At 38.0% G+C, this 23346-nt stretch overlaps 1 protein-coding gene across 12 annotated transcripts in view; it reads right to left on the bottom strand.

Annotated features, from left to right (window-relative positions):
- Positions 1–23346, bottom strand: part of TBC1D1 (TBC1 domain family member 1) — a 101014-nt gene that overhangs the window by 10984 nt on the left and 66684 nt on the right. For 9 of the 12 annotated variants that reach the window (XM_064710265.1, XM_064710264.1, XM_064710262.1 and 6 more), the window contains 7 exons: positions 22590–22709; positions 21295–21434; positions 10726–10911; positions 6761–6922; positions 4776–4934; positions 1578–1822; positions 998–1157 (listed from right to left, as the gene is read on the bottom strand). In XM_064710265.1, coding sequence (XP_064566335.1) covers positions 998–1157; positions 1578–1822; positions 4776–4934; positions 6761–6922; positions 10726–10911; positions 21295–21434; positions 22590–22709 — 1172 coding nt within the window. The remainder of the gene's footprint in view (positions 1–997; positions 1158–1577; positions 1823–4775; positions 4935–6760; positions 6923–10725; positions 10912–21294; positions 21435–22589; positions 22710–23346) is intronic. The other 3 variants (XM_064710268.1, XM_064710269.1, XM_064710270.1) reach the window with 1 other exon arrangement.

Here is a 23346-nt window from a genome sequence, read left to right as displayed (position 1 = left end):
AAACAGAAACTAGACAGGATTCTCTTTGGTTCTTCCTGAGCTCTATATTCCTATTTGTGGTAGGCAGGACCATATTTTTTTAAGTCAAGAAAGTGTCAGTATTAATCTGCTAATGAACAATTTCTTCATTGCATCTCAATGACTAAGGAAAATGAAACTGGCTTCTCACTAGAAGAGAAGAACTTGGGAGAAAGTTCCAATCCACCCTGCTCATTATGGACAATCCAGTACCACATAATGAAGTGGAAAAACAAACAACTGAAAAGGAAACAAAGCATCTTCTCAGACATCAAACAGTCTATGAAATATACATCCAGAAGATAGCATCAAGGTAAATTCTTAACTGGAATTTAATTAAAAAAGAAAGCTTCTGTAGATATTAAAAATAGGCAACAGAAGTGACTTTAGAAACTAAACCCCAGATGATTCCAAACATTTTTGGAAGTTAAACTGTCAGGACAAGAAACACTAGTTTAAATATCTTGTATTTCTGCAGAGTAAGTCCATGATTACACTGCAAGGGCCATCTCTGTGTGTGTCTTAAAACATAATGCTCAAGCTAATTTTCTGCTGACACTGCTGGAAATTATGATAATGGAGTAAATGGATATACTTCTCAGATTATGTCTTTGTTACATCTCTTTTCAGCTTAAAAATAACTAATTGTTGGTGTTGAAGTGTCATTGTCATAATACAATGGCTGCCTTCACGGCATCAAATTTTACATCCTCTCTAAAAGTGGTTACAAGGTGGGAAAATGTAATAATGGGGATGAAAAGACACTAGGGACTGTTGTTTACTTTCCTCCTCTCTCTTCCACTTTTACTCCTATACTGCACATTCCATAGGATGACCTCTGTTGTTTTTCTTCTGTTCACAGTAAGCAAAATATTTCTCCTGGGTGTCTGAAACTGCTTGGATAGTAATGCTATAATAATACCAAGATTCCACATGTAAGACTTCAGAAAGAACCGAGAGAAGTTTTATGAAGAATTACCAAACACTCTGGATACAAATCCAAGGGGAAACTGGGAGGCAAACATGGTGAGAAACCAGGGGGCAGCATAGAGGCTGGGGCCAATCTCATGAGCCTCCAGGTGGTTATAGAGATCTCGATGGTAGTCATGAAGGAGTCGAGACAATTGGTACATCTGGATCTATATGGAATAAGAACAAGAGAATAAAGATCAACATGTTTTAACATTCATAACAGCAAAGTCCATGCTTCATCCTTGTCAGAAACAGAGAAAGGTATTTGTCAATTGATGTTTGGATGAAATTGTGTGGAAACAAGAAATACCTGGAAGCCACCTAAAAGACACAGGATGGGTCACCTCTGAGCCTACAACAGGCTCATTTGCAGGGTCATTTGAAACTCATTTGAACACAACAGAAGTCTTTTTATTTATAGCTTCCACAGTTTCCCCAGAAGTATTTTGATTTGAAAATGATGCATTTAAGATGATGTATTCTTTTCCTAGATTATCCTTCCCTATTTTTAAGAATTCAATTTAAGTTCAGTTTTTAAATATTATTTAATATTAGCATCTTTTACTTAAAAAAAAATGAAATCATACCTGCAAAATTGTCATGTCAGGACGATATTGTTTTCTCAGACCCATGTCAAACATAAGAAACTTCAGCATTTTAAAAGCATCTTCTTCACTCATATGAAGCAGTAAAACTCCTGCTACAAAACTAAGGCCCTGGCAATATCCTACTTCCTGGTCCAGAAGTGAATAGGCCTTCAAAATGTTGTAGAGTGACAGCTGCCCAGCCCCCAGCTGTGCTGAGAAGTACGGATGTGTTGGAAACGTGCGCCCTGCGAAAAGAGGTGAAGTTAGTGACTGAAACTAAAAAATAAACAACATAACCCCCAAAACCTTGCCATACTGTCAAATTAAACAGTCTTTCAAAACTGTAGATTCTTTTGAGAAGTAGATTTTGAGTCAACCCACAGGAAGACCATAAGAAAGTTAACAAGACAGAACAATTGACTCTTATACTCCACCACTGCTTTGTTATAGATTTTTTTTAAAACTTCCAAAGGCAATTTTTTCACTTTTAGGAAAAACCCTCCCCCTATCAAACTTCCACTGTGAAATACCTCAAGAGGAGAGATCTGAATACCTCTTTTGTTCTAGTATTAAGTGATCTTGTTTTCTGGTTGCCCATTTGTTAAATACTACCCCACCCTTTAGCTCCTGGAATGCTGCTGTGCTACCAGATAATATCAGAACTCCTGTTTCAAGACAAAGCCTGGGGCAGAAGGAAAGCTGCTCTGGCCTGTCACATGGGACAAGGCATTCAGTTCTGAGTAGGTCTCTCTGGCCAGGCTGTCAGAGTTGAATGTTACAGAATAAGTATTTCTAGCTTTCAAATGAGAAGGAGCTTGCATTCCTTTGCTTGAAGGACAAGTTACTACAGCACACTAAAGGCAGACCTGCACTGCCTCACTCAGGCAGCAAAGCTCATTTCTTGCTAAGTCATGAAAAAGAGTTACAAGCTCAGCAAGAATAAGAACGTTAAGAAGTTCTAAAAACCAGTAAATGGAGGAGAAGAACTGCTAAACTAACAAGCTGATATGCTTCTGAGTGCTCTGATGTTGGCTTAACTAAGAATTTTAGCCTTTATTTTGGACCAAAGATCTCTGGCCCTACCCAGAAGAGACTAAATGAACTGTGATATCACTAGAGCCCCAGAATGCTCTAGGTTAGTACCTATTACTTTACTTTTTAAAATGCAATAAAACAAAACCTAATTTTCCTACCATGTTCAGCAAACACCCAGTGATGGATGGTTTCCTACAATGCTAGGACTGTGACATGTAAATTGGGCCAGCAAAACAGCTGCTATACCTTAGCTCTGCACCCATATGCACACTCACAGCCTCAGGAAGCACTATTTACATCTGAGGATGCATCAATTCAACTAAGTGTGAGCAATACTATTACAGCTTTAGCTCACCCTGTGTTAACAAGACCTACTTAGCCTAATTTGGGAAAGATTTTCAAGTATTACAACCACTATATAGTGAGAACATAGCTTTTTTCTTTCAAGGTGTAAGTGCATGCTCTCAGAAGGATTCTTAAAGATTAAGAAAAAATGCTTCTGATAGCCTGAAGGAACACAAGTCAGAACATGCAAATCCCTTCTAGCTGCCTATCCAGTTATGCTGTCTGTTACCATGCAACACAGCAGTATTTCAATGTAAATCATTAGGAAGTCTTCAGCTTCCTGATTCACGTTATGGTTATGACAGGGCCCGATCCCTTGTTCAGCTAGTGGGCTGGCAAACATCACCCTGAAGAAACAGCAGCTTGCATGAAAACCACCATGAAGTTACCAATTTGCCAACACAAGCAGTCATTTGTTTCTACAAGAAGAGCACATGGCTAAGATGAGAAGTATTTGTGTGCAGAACCAGGCAGAAAATATGAACAGCTTGCTGAGCCAGTAAGCCTCAGTCTGCTACCTGAGACAACAAGCTCAGACTGGCTGTGTTCCCTACTGTCCAGGAGTCATCCCAGCACTATCCCTCTGCTAAGGTGTTCAATTAATTTGTCCAGCACAAAACTGTTCACCTCTTACTGAACCTCTTCAGTGTCCCACCCTTCACTGCCAGGGCTATCAACACCAGGTATGCTGGACCAACAGGTATTTGCCAGTAAATGATCTCTGGCTGTATGTTCATGTCTCTCTCAAACACAAAAGATTGTTGTCTGGCACCGCTGGTCCAGGGGAATGCCCAGATTGGTTTGCAAAGTCTGAAGGGAGGCAATTTACACATACTGCCACTGCCCCTTCCCAGCTGGCATTAAAGCTCCTTGGACTGTTACTTTCCCAGTGCCAAGTCAAAACCAGGCAGGTCTGCCAAGTAGGGGAAAGTGAAGGTGACAGCCACCACCCTCTCCCACCTCTGGTCACACCACTTTCTGCAGGAACACACCTGTTCCTTCACATTCCTATGTATTTTCTATGCACTGCTTTGGTTTTTTGACTTACTTTACCAAGTGTTGCAAAAGAGGAGAAAATAGCCTCTTTTTATCTAAAGCTTAGGTCACCATTTAAGCTTGACAAATCTTCTCACAGTTTAGTACCCATTGAAGACAGTCAGCACATTAACTTTTTAATAAAATAATAAATGAGGGCTCCCAGACAGCTCTGGGAAAAGGTAATCCTTCCTTATCAGGCAAGAAAGGGGGTAGATCCACTTGCTGTGAAAAATACTTAAATACTATTTGAGTAGTTATAAAGAGCAGAATTTTGATGGGACAATTTTGTACTACTGCTTTACAGAAAAGATGTAAGAGAAAAAAATGCAATAATAAAAATAAAATAATTCAGATCAGTCCAAGTCCAACTTTCCCCATAAATTTTTATCATGACATTTGGTTACTTGCAGTTCATAATTTCCTTTGATGGAGTTTTTCATTGCAAATCCATTTAATCAAATGCAGTGATAATGGACTTCTTAAACTGACCCATACAGCTCCTCAGAACCAAAGTGTCAGTGCTATGCTCTGCAAGACATTGATTTTTTGCCTTTATTAGGGAAGAGCATAATGAATACTGAGTTCAATGTGGGAGTATCCCACACAAAAGGGCTGTGATCCTCTTGGAAAAACATCAGCTTCTGGTTTCTCACAGCATATTAAAAGCAGTTCTTACCAACAACCTATTATTAAATAGTCAAAGCCATTTTGTGTGTGACCTTAAGTATCTCACAGAGATCACAAACCCTTTTATTAATTTCAGACCACCACTGTACTTACCTAGGTCAATAAGAATTGCATGCTGTTGGGAAGTTAGTTGTTTTAGGAGTTCTTTATAAGGTGTGTCCTTTGGTTGTTGTTTACTTGGAAACTGATGTTTAAGATGGTATTGCTCAGCTAGAAACTTCCAGATCTCCCCACGGTGGTGACGTGGAACTCCTGAGCAGAGAAAGCAATTAAATCAGTAATTTGTACTCCTACTGAGGCTTCTGCTATAGTTAACAGGATTGAGGAAATGAAGATGCCTGTGTGCTACACAGTCAGGCAGATCCCTATTGGCTACTTCCAGTGGACCACAGAAGTAGATGAAACTACAGTGCTTTTACCTCCTCAACCAATAAAAGACATCAGCACCTTAACAGGAGTGATTTAAAGCAGAAAGAAATACTATGAACTGCCTAAGGTGAATGTTTACATCCAGTCTGAGAAGCACTAGAAAGGCATCAAGAATTGCAATACTTGTCTCTGAACATGCTTATCTCAAATTTTTCTGTGTAAAGTACACAATAAAGTACTGCAATAGAACTAATTCACACTTTTCACAAATATAGCATGGACTCTGATGTTATGAGTAGGTTTCAGGAAGGTAGGGTGCACACATATCAAAATATAGATAGGTACAAATGAGACGTGATCTAGAGACTACAACACAAGGCAGATAATCAGATAGCAAACACTGTATTTCTAGTTTTGCTATTGGCTTGCTTAATGATTGGTGCATATAAAAATGTTTTAAAGTTTGAATTTATTCTCTGTAAAAATAGCAGTTGTTACTTAACTATTTCACATAAGTAATGACAGCTTTCGTTTTTAAACTGTATGTAAAGCTCTGACAGTAAAATTAATTCAGCACAAGACTATCACTCACTATTAAATCAGCTACACAAGAAATCAATGCACTTTCACTTGGGGAAGTGTTCCATCTAATCCATAATGTACTGGAACCAGACACTACAGTTTGAAGTAACTTACAGCTTGAAGTTCTTAGGACTGTTTCTTTCTTTTGGTATATTTGTAACATATGGAGGACAATAACAATGGGAGAAATCAAGATTTACTCAAGCATAAAAGTTACATGGAAAGATAACAAACCACATTAGGATTTGATATTGTTAAAAATCTAGAATTACCCAGTTATCTTAAATGGGCAATTTGGTTTAACTTGCTTGTATAATTGCACATAGCCAGGTGCAATATTTAAAATATTAAACTTCTGATAGTGGTTAAATCTTGATACTTCCTTATATGTTGGAAGCTTTGTAAAGAACTAGAAAAAGCCACTTGGACCTATCTTCACCATTAGTCCATACAGCACTCAGCTTAAGGCCTTTGGGTCCAACCATGGCAAACCAACACTGAGTAATAGCCCAATTTCTTAGAACATGTAAAAAACATCTTTAGGTTGTATTACTTTTGCTGCAGTGGAGACAGGGGCGGTTGGTCAGCCCTGCAGTTGTGAGGAAGACTGTAAGTGGTGTTTCCAAGGACAAAGTTCCTGAACTCAGAGAAAGTTCTTGACCTCAGAGAAAAGACAGTTCTGCAGAGACACTATGTCTACTGCTTGTGCACAGACATAGTACACAGCCTGGAATAGACAATTTCCAGAAAACGGTGCAGAGGGCTTCTTCAGTTATTCACACAGTCATTTATTGGCACTCTCCAGGCTTTTTTCTCTTTAATTGTAACTTTTAATTTATAAAATTAGATTGCAAAAACTGTAATGCATTGAGGTAGTATACAACTCTCCTGGTAAGGGCAGATGTTATTCAAAAATGTATGCTGTAGCTCTAGTGATACAACTGCAGCTACCAGTGAAAGGGACTGGTACCTGCATTTGCATAACCATGATGGTACCAAAACTTGTTACTTGTTTAGTCAGCAGCCTGAGGAACAGCACTAGAGAGAATGGTTATAAGGAGTGGTTAAGTGGCCACACTATTCAGATACAATTTACATGCATTTCAACAACTCAAAAAACAGTTTACCTTGTCCAACAGCAGAGTGTATTTTTTCCACATCAAATTTAATCTTTGACCTTCCAGGTGTACTCAACATTTTTTCCCAAATCAAAGTTACATCTTTTAAGCATGGTGTGATTTCTTCATAGTCAAGTTTCAGGCGTCTGTTCTGCAAATTGTTTTCAGATGCTAAAAGGTGATATAATGAATGTAGCAGTTAATATTGTTTACTATTTGTAAAATGGATTCATTTAACTTACAACTGTCTTGTGCTACTACTCAAAACATTTAATATCTATAATTCCATGATTCTGGGGTTGGATCGGTTTGTTTGGTTTTTGAAAGATATTATGTGCAATATTAATTGTGTTTGGCCAGTTAAATTGAATTCCCTACTTCTAATCAACTCCTAAATATGAAGAATCATGAGACATGATGACTAATGAAATAAACATATGATTTTCATAACAGGAATTTTCAATTTCCCAGCTCTTTAGTGCAGAAGACTTTCAGCAAATGAAAACACAAATCCAATTCAGTCATTTATTTGTTATGCATACAGCCCTGTAATAGTAGTAACTAAGTAAACTAAGTAGTAACTAAGTAAAAACAATAGCTGGGAGAGCATCAAAAAACCATGGCAGAAATGAAAATGACTCTGTAGCAGAGTGTAATTCCAAAGTTTAGAAGTAGAGCAAGAATTTCAAAGGTTGTCTTGGTAAAGTTTTCAAGTTTCTTTCCTGTGGGGGCATTTTAGTACTATCATGTGCCCAGAAAACAGGATTTTATAATATTAATCGTGTTAACTAAATAATTAAGCATGTTTTGTGACAGTGCATGGATCTGTGCAGGTAATAAGACCGAAAAAATAGAAGAGGAGAAAAAAAGATGTAGTTCATATGAGATACAGATATGTCAGTCATCTATTTCTAAAAGGATGAAATGATGAAAGAAAATGCTATAAGGAAACCAAGATGAAGTTACAAAGACAGCACTGAGGAGACACAAACAGTGGGAAATGTATGGAGAATCTAACAAAATAGGTTTCAAATTTTTAACTAGGCTGTAATGTGGCTGGGTACTCAATGCACCTAGTTCCAGGACATGAGCAGCTCTCTACTTACAAAAAATGAAGCAGAGCAAAAGTTCAAAATATGTAAAAGTCTGGAAAGGCTCTTTCTATAGTATTAAACAAAAATTAAAAGGTAATTCTCTTACAAATAACATGATTTAAAACTATGTTTATGAAATAGTGTATCATGAAGTGACCATGTTTTTCAATTAATTTGTCCTGATGTATTTACAGTACTTCTGTGTTGTGATGATGCATTACTGTAATGGCAACAAGATACTCTTATTTTGAGGATATTCTGCCATATATCATAAGCCTGCTGCTACTTTTGAGGACTTCACAGTATGAATTCATAGAATCACTCCAATTCATTTCAGTCTTGAGACAATCTATGTTAAAATGTTATTATATTATCTTTTGATAATTTAACTCTCCATTATTTGTATTTTCAACTCTTTTATATAAATTTAGTAAACAGTTAAAGATTGCCTGACATTTACATTGCAAATGACACTATCAACATATTAAACTCAACTTGTTCTGAGATCTGTATCTGCAATTCAGGTTTTTTAGATAATTGAATTCTAAAGTCACAAAGGGTTATCTGGTCCTGTACTCCCACTGATTACACAAGCATCTAGATTTTAAAAACTGAAAAGAAAAGAACTGTTTATATCTGGGAAGGGTACCTGCTTATCCTGTAGCTGCTTTCACATGTGAATGACTTAATTCAATGAGGTTATTCATGTGAGTTGTGAGGTTACCTAAGTGTTTGCAAGATTTGGACTCAGGATATTTAATTTTTAAATATTTAAATATTTAAATTTTATTTTCAGTAATTAACTACAAATACATGAAATACATCCACTCATAGTTTTATTACAGCTGTGTGTTCACACTGAAAGTAATTCAGTCTTTCAAAACTATTTGTCAACTTCTTAATATTTTTGTCAGGTCAAAATCAACACATTTATAAATCAGAATATTAAAAACCTTAAAACAGAAATGGTATTGTATGAATATAACAAAAAAAAAAGCATTTAAATTTCAGGTTATAGGGAAAAAAACCTTGAGAAATCTTTTAATGTTTCATTTTCTGCAAATAAATGTTTTCTGGTTCTTGGCAACTTTTCAGACTCTCCTGCTTTATTCAGTCTTCTTATGCTATGTGCAAAAATGTGACTTGTGAGGGCTGAGGCGAGAATATGCCTTTATCAACAAGCTTATTTAGATACTGACACTACCCAATTCCCAATATCACACGTAAGCACTACTAGTAAAGATGCTGTGCTCACTGCAGCACAGTCCTCTGCTGTTTTCAACTATTGTCCCACCATCTGAGCTCTTCATGCAGCAGCTACCTAGGACACCTTCCTCACCCCACAGGGCACACAGCACAGCTGGGCCTTCGGTTCTGCCAACCTCATTCATTCACTAACAGGCTTTTCAGACATGTTCATCTTAACGCACATGTGATGGTTTTCCAATTTGTTGTTTTGGGAAGACAAAATTGGAGCATCTAGTAAAACTTGCTAAAATGTGTATGGATATCAATGACCTGTACTTGCCAAAAATTTGACTGCAGGCTGTAAATTCAGATAATTTGAATACAAGAGATATTTAAAAAAATCAGGAGTATAAATACACAAAACAGAGAAAATTTATTTCCAAATGCCATAAAAAAGTTACAGAAGCTCATTTACAACAGCACAGTTCTAAGCTTAAAGAGACTGTATAAATCATTTCTCTTAGCACCTCTTCTCCAGATGGCCTCAGCCTCTGGCCAAGGACACTGTATATCTGGTATCCATTGTCATATTTTAGTTTACTGGATTAGCTAGTACATTGCTGGGAACATGTTTGCCACCTGTGGGGTTCTTAGGAAACTTAGGTGTCAGGTGTTCTTCAAATAGGGTTGAAACAGGAGAGCTACACTGCTAGGAGCAAACAGCTTAGAGGTGGGTCGAGTGCTTTGGCAGGCCATATCCAATATCCAAGAGGTGTTCTGTCTTCCCAGCCATGTGTCTTAGCCTGAGTTTAAAGAAGGATTTCATGTTTGGTGTACTGAACTTTTCATACAGCTGGGCCCTCTTTCTAGACACTCCTTGGAAGTCTGTCCCTCTCAAGTTGAGAAAGAAAAAGAAATATCACCATTTTCATGCCAGGTGCCTCCCCTTTTGAAGGTTCAGCTGCCGACTCCCTTCCTGAACATCTAAAATCACCCAGATAAAAATTTTTGTCCTCATCATTCATATTTTCAAAGGAGCAGCTCTCAAAGGCAATCACTTGTGATTCTGCATACACCGGTTCTTTAAGTGTAAAAATTGCCACCAAAATGGATTTGTTGCAGCTAAGTCATTCACAGAAAAATTGTGGTTAAGAACAACTGAAAATTACAGTTTCTCAAGTCCCTTTGGACTGATCTAAGTCATTACCACTCTGCAGAAACCTTGCCTGCACAGTATGGGTACTACTGCAGGAACCCACAGTTTCATGTCCACAACAACCTCTTTAAGAACTTCCTTTGAACCTCAAGACTGGCTAAACACAATGTTGCAATGACCAATACTTAGACAAGGACCTGTGGATGTGAACGTAGAAAAGAATTCAGTTCATGATACTGATCATGCTGAATTCCTTGTGAGGGCTTCTAGACACCAGCCTAAAAAACCTCAGCCATGGTAAAGAGAGTGTCCCTACAGATCAAGTAAACAAATAAAAGGTGAGGTAATAAAAAAATGATCATACGTTGTCACCTACACTAATGAGTGCTGAGGGAGATATTGCTAATCTGATTTACCTGTGGGTTCCTAGAATGTTTCATTAAGTCTTGGTGCAGTCCACTACCAAGGCCACAGAGAAAACAGAGAAAGGTGAATTTGTATTGAAGTAGGGTGTAGTACACAAGAACTTCACCAACCTTGTAACTTCTGGTTTTCTTTCTCCATTCTGAGGAGCAGTATCTGCTGAATGATGGCTTTCTTCCACAGCTCCCGAAGCTCATGGGGTGTCCTCTTCCTTTCTTCTTTCACCGGCCCAAAGGGGCCATCCTCACACACTGGTTCCAATGGGGATCTGGGTGGGAGATCTCCCAGTTCACAGTAATCTGAAAAAGAGAAGCTGCTGTTAACTACTTGGATGTCTTGAACAGGTGAATGGACAGTTTGCACATATACAGATACATCTATAGATACACACACTAACTCATGTATCCATCTATATCTAGATAGATAGACAAGAGGTAGCAATACCAAGCAAGGTTTCCCAAATGACAGCTTCAAACAGACTTAAAAGCTGATTAAGAATAAGAATCATACAAGCTAAAGTCTAGAATATTTTTTCTATAACCTGGTAAAAACATCGTACCACACGCCAAGATCACATCTTGCTAATTAGAACTTTACCTGCAGAGAACTGAAAGGAAAAGGCAAGTTTGAGAAATTACAAAAACATAACCTACAGCTGAAACGTGGCATGACTCAGATAGCAGATAAAATCAAATACAACACCCACATAAATTGAAGAATAATCTCTAAAGCATGTTTAACAAAGAAAACACACGCCCTTAGCTGCACAAACACACCACCACCTAAGGCCATACAATGGGATGATTACCAGCTCTTAAAGTAAATAGGTGGAAAGAGAGGCACTTAAGACATGCTTGTTTTCACTTCTCATTTCATTAACCATATAATAACCTTCTGCACTTTTTCTTTTGGCTTCAGATGGCCTACCACAAAATATATTATTTTATCAAGCATACAAAGCAATTCTAAGACTGAAAACATTACAAAAGAAAGTGAACATTAAATAAATCTCAAGCAAATTGAAAAATCATTTATTTTTAGGAAAAGGGTATATAACATTGTTTTACATAAGTAATCAATGTAAGAAGCACAAGCTGTTATACTTTCTTAATACCTGCTGCAGTATCACTTAATTTTATAGTTTTATACAGCTTCTTTGGAGGCTCAGTAGTCTTTGACACAACTTGTATCTAGAAGAAAAATTACTCAACTCACCAACTTTAAAATGAATGGTCAAAACAACCAATCTCTTCCTAGCAAATCTCAAACAGAAGGCCATAGCAACAGCACTTCTTCACCCAACCAGAATGGCTATGAAATGGCTCCCTGAGCCATACGTGCAAGACAGTGCCTTAAAGTTCGTGCCACAAAATCCATTCACAGCCTCGCCAGCCAAGGACAAGTACATCTCTGTGTGCTACTTCAAACAGCTCCTGCAGAAGGAGCATTCCTGAAGCAATTATTCTGATGGCAGCTCTGTGCTCCACATCTTTATCACTAGCATGGTGGTAAAGATTTTGAATTAAACACACACATCATCTCATCTCTTCAAAACTAAAAAAATAGGAAGGTTTTCCCCCCTTTAAGTCCTGCCCAGACTCATGTCACTCTGCTTTGACTCATGCAGCTCATATGCAGCTATTCTTTCCTTGTTTGTTCGAAGGCACTCGCACAACTGAGCTCAAATGACTAAGAATGGAAATGTTCACAGCTGCTTCATTTCTGCTTTTCTAAGTCTTGCCACTGTCAGTCTTGTCCTCTCAAAGAGTCAGACAGAAGTAGAATGGTTTCAAATATCACCCGTTTCCTTATACAACATTTATTTGCTTGTCACCACAAAGTCTGGGGCTAAAATACACATATAAAAAAGAGTGCAACATTTTCAGCTAGCAGAACAATTTAAACCTTTACAATCTTGCACTCTGGGTCTAGATGTGGATACCCACACATATGATATCTACAGCGTTTCAAAGAACAATGAACATCACGGGAATGAGAATTAGGCAAAGGTCAAATATTTGACACTTTAATGGCAATCACCATTTTTGCAAAGAAAATAGGAAAACTGACAGATGCACTCAGAAATATAGCTGGTTATGAAAACTACCAATACAATGAAGAGACTATTATATTCATTAAAAGAAACTGGGAAACATTAACCTTTTTTCTTTACAGGTAAATGGAAAGACTTTAATGAGCTAAGGTCTGCAATTATGAAAGAGCTACAGGAAAATGTCAGCACACAGAGAAGATACACACACTCGGTAACTTTCAACTTGTATTGACCATGAAAGGAAAATTATTTTTATTTGATTGCTGGTTTTGATGCAATTGTAGGTTTTGATGCACGTGCTATACTGTCAACAATGTTCTGTACATTTTTATGTAAATTCCTAAATACAGTAGCTTTGATCCCAATTTTTCTTAGTGCATATTAGGAAATATTTAAAGGGAAATGCTCTTAAGGATAATACTGGTAGAATTCACTTACTTTTTTTTGGAATAAAATTATAAAGAAATAAAAAGACAATCTTCAAGGGAAGTTGTTAGTTTCCTCCAAGGCTGCAAACAATAATGACACCATAAGAGAGAGGAATCAATAGAAGTGCTCACCATACACCAAGGCAAAAAAGTAAAAATTATCTAGACAGGCAACCCCTTATTCTACTGTACAATGTCTGTGGTCTATTCACATCTTACATTCACATTCCATTCTCAAAGCAGCCAATATGGAATGCAGGCACATCTTGGTGAAGGCAAGTCTCCTCTACACATCCTCCCAGTGGTTTATGTATCTCTTTTAGCATCAGATGTGTATTCTGATTGTATGTTTGCATATATGCACGAATATGTTAGAAAATAGACTATGTCCAGATAAAGTTTATGGCTACCTACTACTAAAAAACCCTCAACCAAAAAAACCCAGGCTGGCAAAACACATGCAAGGAAACTGATTAAACACATTGCATTCCTAAAGCAAGAAAAACCACATTCAACATCTAGTATCTTCCTGTCTTTAATGTACACATCCCACTTCCTCAGGACAATTTTCAGGGATTGGTCTTCAAGTACAAATGCACAAGTTTATCAGAGACATAACTCACTTGTCGTTTTCCAGTGGTCAAACTGTGGCAACACCTGAACTGCTGCAAAGCATTAATTACTGAAGAACACAGTCTTGCTTCCATTTAGGCTGAAAATTTCCCATTTGTTGCTGACTAATCTGATAAAATCAGAAATCATTAAAAGAAATAACGCTTAAGGCTATAAAAGAAAACCAAAAGCCTACAAAATTCTATAGGCTGAACAATTATGATTATCAATCCTACCTCTAATGCTTCTGTGAAGAATCCTAGGATTGATTTTGCCTTCCAAGCAGCAGCTCCTTTTCTATCTTTTCTTTTGCTTCTTATCACTTGCGGACATTTAACAGAAAGTCTAAAGTCTACTCTGATAAAGTGCAAGACATTCAAAAGCTTCCTTCCTTCCTGTCTGCACACTGGCAAGATTTACAGAAAGCAAAATGAACCTGTTTAACTGCTCGGGGGGCCTGTCAGAAGTCTGCAGAGTTGCATCAGCTGCTTGGCTGGTAAGGGAGGCAAGAAGGTGGAACGTGAAGGTAATCCCCCAAAGCAAAATAAAAACCAGACATTTAGTAAGTCAGCACTAACCCATGTCCCTGAACATACAAGGTGATAGAGAGACATACCACCCAGCTTCCAGATGCAGAACAGACAAGAGCAGAAATACTGGGACAAGGAACTGAGTATTGTGTTTGGGATCTGGAAGATAACAGAGAAAGCAAAGATAAACAGTACAGCAATTCAACTGCATCTAACTGGGAGCTCACATTGCACTGAGCCAAACTTCCATGTGTTAACATCCAAGCAATGTGCACCCTTCAGAACTTTTATGAGATTAGGAGGTGCACTTAAGCAGGATCTGAATGCTTCAGCACACACTGAAAGACTGCTTCCTTGTTCATCTGCCAATTTAGTCAGCTTTTGTTGACTCCTATTCCACGTTTGACCTGACCCTAACCCCTTCCAAATACATTGCTTCCTTTGCTTCCACATAAAATTCTACCTCCATACAAGCTACTCCTATGAGCCTATAACACTTCTGTTCTCTAAGGTTCAGGATATGGCAAGGTGACTTGATCACTATTAATAACTATCAAAGGTAATTTTATGGTAATTCTCCATTTGAGGTTCATACTTGGACTACACTCCAGAATTGTTCTTCTGCACAATGGAATTTTACAAGTCTATGTGTCAAACCCAAGGGTTCCCTGAGAAACTGCACTTCACTGGGAAAACCACTATCTTTCCTGGGCTTGTGAGAACTTCTTCAAGGTACTGAATTTCAGATGACACTTCTCATGAACCAGATGGAAATGTTGCTCCATAAACATGGAGCAACACGGAGCAACACATACACACAGCACATCCATACATACCTCAAAAACATTCCTCTTATGCTTCCACTACTTATAATACCCAACAAAGGACAAGGCCAGTAGGAACAATGGACTGAGCTCACTTCACATGGCAGTGCTTCAACCCTAAGGTGAAGAGTATCCCTACACTCCAAAAGGATCAACAAGCACGTTACTCTTAAATGAAAAGATGACGCAAAAATAAAGTACAAAAGATTAAGAAGGAAGTATCACGACATATTACTACCAGAGCCTACACTAAAGAAAGTCTGTACATGGAAAGATGGTGAATGACCTCAGTAGTAATTAAAACAGACAATATCTGATCAGAAATTATATGAATAGGGATATCTCATTTGTAAATCACTAAGAAAAAAATAGTTTATCAAATATTTTCCTAATCAATCCACCTTAGTATTAAACAAGGTTTAAGTGACAAAACAACCTAAAAGCTTAAATTTAAAAAAACATTCTTTCAGAATCACTTAGTCTAACCAAGCTCAACTGTCACAACCAAGACAACAAGATTAATCTTTGATTAGAAACTCCAACGCTTCAAGCAGAAAGGAAGGGCTGGTAGGGAGGAGGCTCAATGACAATTCATTACCACCAACCTCACTACAGAACTGTTTACACATGGTTCTCTACATGCAGTGTTTACCAGTCACATCCACTCTCTGGGGTTAAAAGGTCAGACAACATATGGTGAGAATCTGGACAGAGAATCTATTAAGCCTTTTATTTACTATATTATGTTATTTTTCTTTGTTGCATTTTAAACTTCACAAAATTTAGCTTGGCAAACAAGACAATTTCAAAGGCATTTAAGATTCAGTTGCCAAAAGAAAAGACATCAACATCCTTAGTTCTCTTCAGATTTTCCACTCAGGTAGTACAATACCTTCTTTCACACATGGTACAGAAATAAAGAGAAATGTAAGCTTCTATAACCAAAGACATAATATTCCTATTATTTTACACAGCTGCTGGGAATATTTAACTTCATAACCAGATGTGATAAAATGACCAGGAGCCTTCTGTAATCAGTAAACTTCAGATACAGAACCACAAGAAGCAACAAGTTCTTCTAATCTGACATACAACTTAAAGCAATGGCTGAATGAGGAATTCTTGAAAAAATTGTGTATTTCAACACTGTTGATTAAAATCAGCTCTGGACTGTTTTGGATGCTTTGGACTTTGCCTTTCTTTTAAAGCCAAGACTTTTTAAAAAGTACTCACTAACTCCAAATTAATCTCATTTGCTAATATTATCAATTGCTGAGAAAGGAATGCCCAGATATTTCAGTGGGCACAGAAGCCACCAAACGTGAATCATGTACTTACTGGCTGTAGCCAAACTTCTGTGCTGCAAATCCAAACTGAGCACATATTTGCTCTGAGAGGAGCAGAACTCAGCAAACAATTATAACCAACTGGTTTTAATTAATAACTGTGCTGCTAAAACAGTACTGCCAAACACAATACAAATAGTTTACACCCCATAAACACTCTTAAGCACAGAACGCTAAAGCAACAGCTTATGGTATTTGCAATGCTACTACAAAATGATTTTTAAAAAATTTGCATAAATAATGAAGAGATATAGCCCACACCACAAAGCACATAAACAGATAGGTAGGTGTTAACTACAGCTGGTTTAAAAAATAACAGTTCTTCTAAATCAAACTTTTCTTCAGCACATAGGATTTAACAGTTTGACACCTCTATCTGACAGACGCTGAAGCCAAAATAATTTTAATTAATTAATCAAGTTCATTTTCCTCTGCAGAGATACTTGTGCTTTCTATACCATTTTTTTTTCTGCAACTCAAGGTCTAAAATAAAATGTAGTTGATTTTTTATCTGAATTTATTTGCTGAGTAGAGCTAAGTGGTACAAGCATCTCATTGCTCTGAATTTCAACTTCTTTCACTATTCAACAGGTAACTTCATTACACATTGCCCACATTAAAACAAATCAACCATCCTCCAACCTAAAACTGAGATAACTGTTACAAAAATCTTGTTGTCTACTTCCAATACACCTCCCTCACCAAGAAAGCTACAACAAGCACCACTACTTTCCTACCATTTCCTTCAAAAACCATTCACATCCCCCTTAAATCCAGCAGTTGACTTGACTGTGCTGGGAGTTTCTGACAATCTGCAAAACAGCTCTCCTACTATAACAGTCAATATGTGAAAACTCTAGTTAAAACTATCCACTGCACAGAGATTTGTAGATCTGAACACATGTAAGTGACTATCTTGCTGCACTGCAGTGCAAGGTAAAGTTTCATTATCAGTCTACACAGATTTAAGGATGTCCTGCTTCTGAGCAGAGTAAGGGCACCCACCCTCACCTTCCAAACACCTGTCCCTGCCTGCTCTATTGCTTGTGTAATACTGTGAGTGGGACCAGAAAACTGACCCAAGTGAAAATTAGGGCCTTTGAGTGTGTCCATACTTCATCTGGTTTAAAATGATCACTGAGTTGTGGTTCTCTTCATCTTTTTACCGGTGAACAGAGAACTAAAGGGTCCTGGACCACTTGCATGGCCAAAAAATGTGGCTCTTGAGTGATGCTACAGAAGTAGGAACATCTGCTTGCAAGTAGGGTGGGGAGGTATAAAGGCAAAAATCAAATAATCGAGGAAACACATTAAACATTACTTAGAATGTTTAAGACCATGAATAGGAGAGACAGAGCTTTAGAAAAAGAATAATAAAAACGTTCTTTCAAGATAAATGTAGTATTGTAACAGATCAAAGTGTGATCCATTTGGTAAGGAGACTGCTTCCCTTTTTCCATCTCTCCACTCTGCAGGACTCAACATCCATTGCACTCCCACAAATAAACAACAGAAGCAGAATTCCGAGGATGAGACACTGCGTCTGGAGGTGCCAGTGAGAGAACGCTGCCCCCTGGTGCTCCACAGCACTCGCAGGAGCCCAACTGTTCAGGGGAAGCTGCTAACAGCTGGAGCTGAGGGTGGAGCATTTGAACTGCAGCTTGCTACAGTGGAACTGGCATCAGTCAGCACTACATCCTCTAGCTATCAGCTGTAAAGTATTAGAAGCCTGACAAATCATTTCACCCATGTAGAAAATCTTTTCTACGTCTTCAAATTGGTCAGCTTCATCTTCAGGCTCACGAGGGATCACCTGGCTCTCCTGTCAGGCAGCAAACTGCATCATAGTTCTCTGATGTGCTTAATTGTAAAGTTATGTACAGAAGCAGGGGAAAATACTAGGGGAAGGGGAAAGTGGCAGCACCAACAAGCAGGAAGTGGCTGGAAAAGGGTGTGTATGTGGGGCTTTGCTCCCACAACAACCAAAAGTAATGGTTTCTCTACAAGGCTTTGTATTGTCTCAGAGTGCTTGCCTCATTGAGCATGGCTACTTTAGTCCAATCATCAGGCAAGGCAGCAATCTCAACTGGCAAAAACCCCCATCTTTCTAGCATATCTATCTGCAGCATTTTTCTTCTACTGATTTAGGACAGGATACTCTCCTTCATGTACAGTAAATCCTTCCTTTTAAATAATGGTGACTGCAAAACAAACTGTGCTCTCTGCCTGGTAATTCGTGATGCAACCCCCAAAGCACAGCCAGCAACCATTTTGTTCCACCTGAGCTACAGAAGATGAAGTTTTAGCTCAAACTATTTATGAGCACTTCCTAAAGAATTAAAGGATTCAGAAGTGCAAGACAGTGGGACTCAGTGCTGTTTAAGCTGTTCAAGCTTCAAGTGGAAACTCAGGATATGAGACTTTTATCAAGTTCAGTACTTCGAAAGTGTAAGATCAAAATTTCAGCAAAAGCTATGTACCAGTTCTCTGGGGTTTCTTTTTTTTTAACTTTTAGTAAATATACCTTCATATCCTGCCATGTTAACCACACAGAGAGCAGCAATGAATATGATGCACTTAGAGATTCAGTTCACCACCTGTCTATACAAACAAAACCACAAATGTCAGAGCCTAGGTTTTTCTGCAAATATAAAGCTTAAAGCTGTCTCTAGTTCTTGTGACAACTCACACACTCTCATGTGCAATTTAGTCATTACAACCCAGCGAAATTACAGCCACAGAGCAGTTTCATTTTGTTGACAATGCCTGCCCACATGTGGTCAAAGCAATGCACAGTTCAGGTACCCTGGTGGATTTCACATTTAACACAAAGTTTAGTAAGGCAGCCTAGGTTAAACTTGAAAAACTGTATAATCTCTGAGATACAGAGATCTGGGTCTCTTGGCTGAGAGATTTACTAGCTTTTAAAGACATCCCCTTTCCCAGCTTCTCTCCTTACTCCTCTCCTGCAGATTACTCTGTAGCAGGGTGTTGACCATGGCACCTCAAGGAAGAAACTGGTCAGTGGAGTATGTGTCTATAAAAGGAAACCCATAAATCACAGATGTTCCCTTATTTCCCTCCCTTCATGCTTACTTTTGCAGAACATGACAAAGCATGTTATTTTTAAAACCTTCTTTGCCCTCTGTCCAGTTTGGCTGAAATTGATCTTTTGGTGATATATCAGCTGTTTGTATAAATTAAAGGAAATCAGTCTAAAAAGAGTGAGAAAGACTTAAAAAAAAGACAGAATATGGAAGAAAAAAAAGATGATGAATGACAGGTAGTTGTTTTTACTTTGGAACTAGAGGGGTTTCTTAGTTAACTGTGGTGGTGAGTCTAATGTAGGACCAGCTGTACAGCAGCTCTCTTCAAGCTACAGAGACTGGATAACAAGTGAGTATTCTTCACTGCCAGAAACACTTCAGGAGATGCATAAAAGCCCAAATAGAAAAAACCCAGTATTTGCTTTAAATAATTAAAAAAACCCGCTGACACTGAGTTTTCTTCTGTTCATAAACTAAGTATGTACAGTGAAACAAAAAAGAAAATGAATGAAGAAAAAAGGCCAAATATTTTAAATTGCTGCTCCTATTAATAGCACATCCTGTTTTCCATTTTGGCTGCACTTGTTTCCCAAACTATTCTGCTTACCCAGCTGTAGGTTGTTAAGATTGTATCTTGCAGCTATTATGTCTCAGAGGAAATGCTTGGGTAGGCAATTTAGGTGGATTTTATTTTCCTATTTAATAGGGGAAGATTTTGTGGCTTTCAAAAACAAGTAAGACTATTTCCAGTCACAAAGAGAGACATCACACTTGTAAAAATAGAAGTTTCATACAACAGTCCTTCATATAATATGCCTTTAGGTACAACAGAGCATATCACACCTATGTTCACACATCATGCTCCTGAAATCACTTCACATTGAAGTACACTAAATTTGAGAGGCATCTGTGCCTATATATGCAGCTTATCTCACTGTCAGTCAAATTACATTGCAAGCAGTGCATTAATGATAGAAACACTTCTGTTACGTGCCTACTCCAGTTCATCAAGATCTCACTTTAAGATGCAAGAAAAACATCTCAGTGACATTAAGATGGTTACTTTTTACTACATTTACTATAAGATACTGTTTCTTTCTGTTTCCTTACACTTTTTCATATTTTTCATGGCCTTAGAGGTAAGTCAGAAGATATAGCTTTCAAAACTCATGCTGTGAAATTCAAACTTTAGTAAGCCAAAGGATTTTCTCAGGGATTCTTGGCCCCAGCATGTCCTGTACTATCTGGCTTACATAAAGTGAATGCACAAAATGATGCACATGCATGCTTATACACAATGGTTTTCCTCTAGTCTGTGGTTCTTCAGCTCTACAAAATTTCACAAAATACTTACGGGAACAGTGGATAATTATGACTCAAGTGGCAAATGTCACAGACTAGAGCAGCATACACGAGGACAAAGCATACACTACAGAACTCAAATGAGATCATAAAATATATGTAATTCCTGCTGGTACACCTGGATTTTTCTAGTCTGTAGTTCTATACTCCAACACAGAGAGATGAAATAGAAGCATCCTCTTTTCTTCAGCACAATGCTTGGTGATGCATTTTTTTCCCCAGAACTCATTAAAATAGTACACATAAAAATAATTTCTTCTCTGGCTAGTTAACATGAGACAATAGGAACAATTTACATGTGAAGCTGAAATGTAAAAATTCAACAGCTAATGAGCTGAGCATTACAAAAAAGCAGGTGGCAAACTGCAATGACAGTACAAACAGAACACCAGGCAAACAGATCCCCTTGGTGGACACAATGATTCACACTTCATGCACAACACACACCAAAAAGCTCACAGAAGCAAACCCAGGCTTTACCATCATATCTGCTGGGAGAGTCACAGGCTTTCTGAGGGGTGGCCACTCTCAGGAATATCTGCTGCCTCCAGGAATGCCTTCGAGTCCTCACGGGGCTGTCGGCATCCAGGGCCTGCTGGCTGTGCTTGGACTCGTAATCGCTGAAAGGGCAGAGCACAGAACAGTGTGTGAGGGGATCACCTGGGCTGCCAGGAACAGCCACACAGCCTTAGGGAACACCTGGGCACTGCCTTGGGGGTGCAGTGTGCTGTGCACATGCAGGGCCAAGCTCGCAGTGTCAGGAAGGTGAAACTTGCTTTGTGGCAGAGGCTTACACATGGCTGCAAACAGCACTGGGGTTCACCGACAAGGACTGGCAGCTCTGTACAGTCTACTCTTTCCAGTTTAATTAATTTTCAGTTTTCTTTGCAGCAGTATATTAATCAGAATGTATTAAAGGTACATACACAATAATGTAGCTTTACCATCACACTATTTACATGCCATCCACAAAACTTAGCAATTATTCATAGGAGACACAAAGACTTGCTGACGCCTTTTATCAGTACTCATCAAGGAGCTTTATAAACTTCAACTGAACTTCCAATCTTCTGTGCACAGGGTATGCAATATATCTTCTCCCAACACAGACTGGGAGAAAAACTTTAAACCTTTCTGTTAGCCTCTGAATATGCAACAAACTTGGGAACAAAATCCAAGAACCTTGGATATTACTCCTTTGATGTCATCTACACATGCCATACAGAGGTTTTTACTCAGAACAGAAAATGAAATAGTGAGGAACAATGCTGTCTTCCTATTAAAAATCCCACAAATAACTTTCACCTGTTAGAACTCTAAACTAATCATTGCTTTATTACAGCTATTAGCTCAATGATTACAAGTGTCTTTGTAGAAGCTGAAAGGAATAAATGAAATCCAGATAGCTCTGGCAGCAACAGGCAGGAGCATTTTACAGATTATCCTCTCCTTCCAACTTGAGGACACTGACATTGCTTAGGATGAATCATATATTCTCTTAAGTGAAAACTCTCCTATGTCAGGAATAATCACAGAAATACACAGATGGAAGTTGTAAGGACATTCCAACATAAAAAATGACTAAAATCTGCAATCCTAATGGGAGAGTAGGCTGGGATACCTTAATTCTTTTGACAGCAATTACATGCAGAATACACGCAGGTGAACCATTGCACAAATCAGGTTTTGCAAGTGCAAGAAGCATTTGAAATATTTCAGACAAAGAAATCTTTGAAAACACAGTTTTACCTCTAGGTTTTAAGAGAGAACCCTACCTTGTTGTGCTCCTAAAGTCAGAGGTGTTATTTTCATCTACAGGAGCCAGAAATTTTAAGAAATTTGGCACAGAAGAGGAAGAATGAAGCTTTTTCCTTAAGGCAGTACGGTAGGAGATGCTGAGAGTGCAGTTGGGAGAAGTATAGTTTAGAACAAAGAAGTATAAATCCACAGAATAAAAATAATACACATTCCTAAGTTTCAAACAAAAGGCAGCTAAATCCTGAAGGTCTGAATATCAAGGAAACCAAAGTCAGAACTAAAACTGCTAACAAAGCCCTACTTTGAGATACATATCTGTTTGGGCAAACTAAAATGTTCCAATGTATATAAATGTACTTCCAGTAAAGTTATTATTCTTTGATATATCATAAAATTTTTAGTGCATGTTTCAAATAAATTCCTTTAATCTAATAAGAAGGAATGACAACTTTATTACATTTTTTTTAAAATATGAGTTTCAGTAACTGACAAAGTTTGGGGGAAAAGGTTAGGAAAGGTTGACACTGATAATCACTATGCTGGCAAATGAAAAATAAGACTTTGGCAAAACATATTTTGTAAAGAAGTAACAGGGCTTTATTCAGACAAATCTGGAACTGTAAAGTTAAAAGCTAAGCCTTCTGACTGATCATTTAGGATTGTGGCTCTATTTATGCAACAGACAGGAGCGCTAATCAAATTTCATCAACAGTCTTCTGGCCAACATAATTGTTTTAACAGAAATTCCTTTCATTTAAAATAATTATTTGTCTT

Source organism: Zonotrichia leucophrys, chromosome 4 (genome assembly GCF_028769735.1).
Source record: "Zonotrichia leucophrys gambelii isolate GWCS_2022_RI chromosome 4, RI_Zleu_2.0, whole genome shotgun sequence".
Classification (NCBI taxonomy): Eukaryota; Metazoa; Chordata; class Aves; order Passeriformes; family Passerellidae; genus Zonotrichia; species Zonotrichia leucophrys.
The sequence above is the reverse complement of the archived record's forward strand: the minus strand, read 5'-3'. Positions and strand labels throughout refer to the sequence as shown.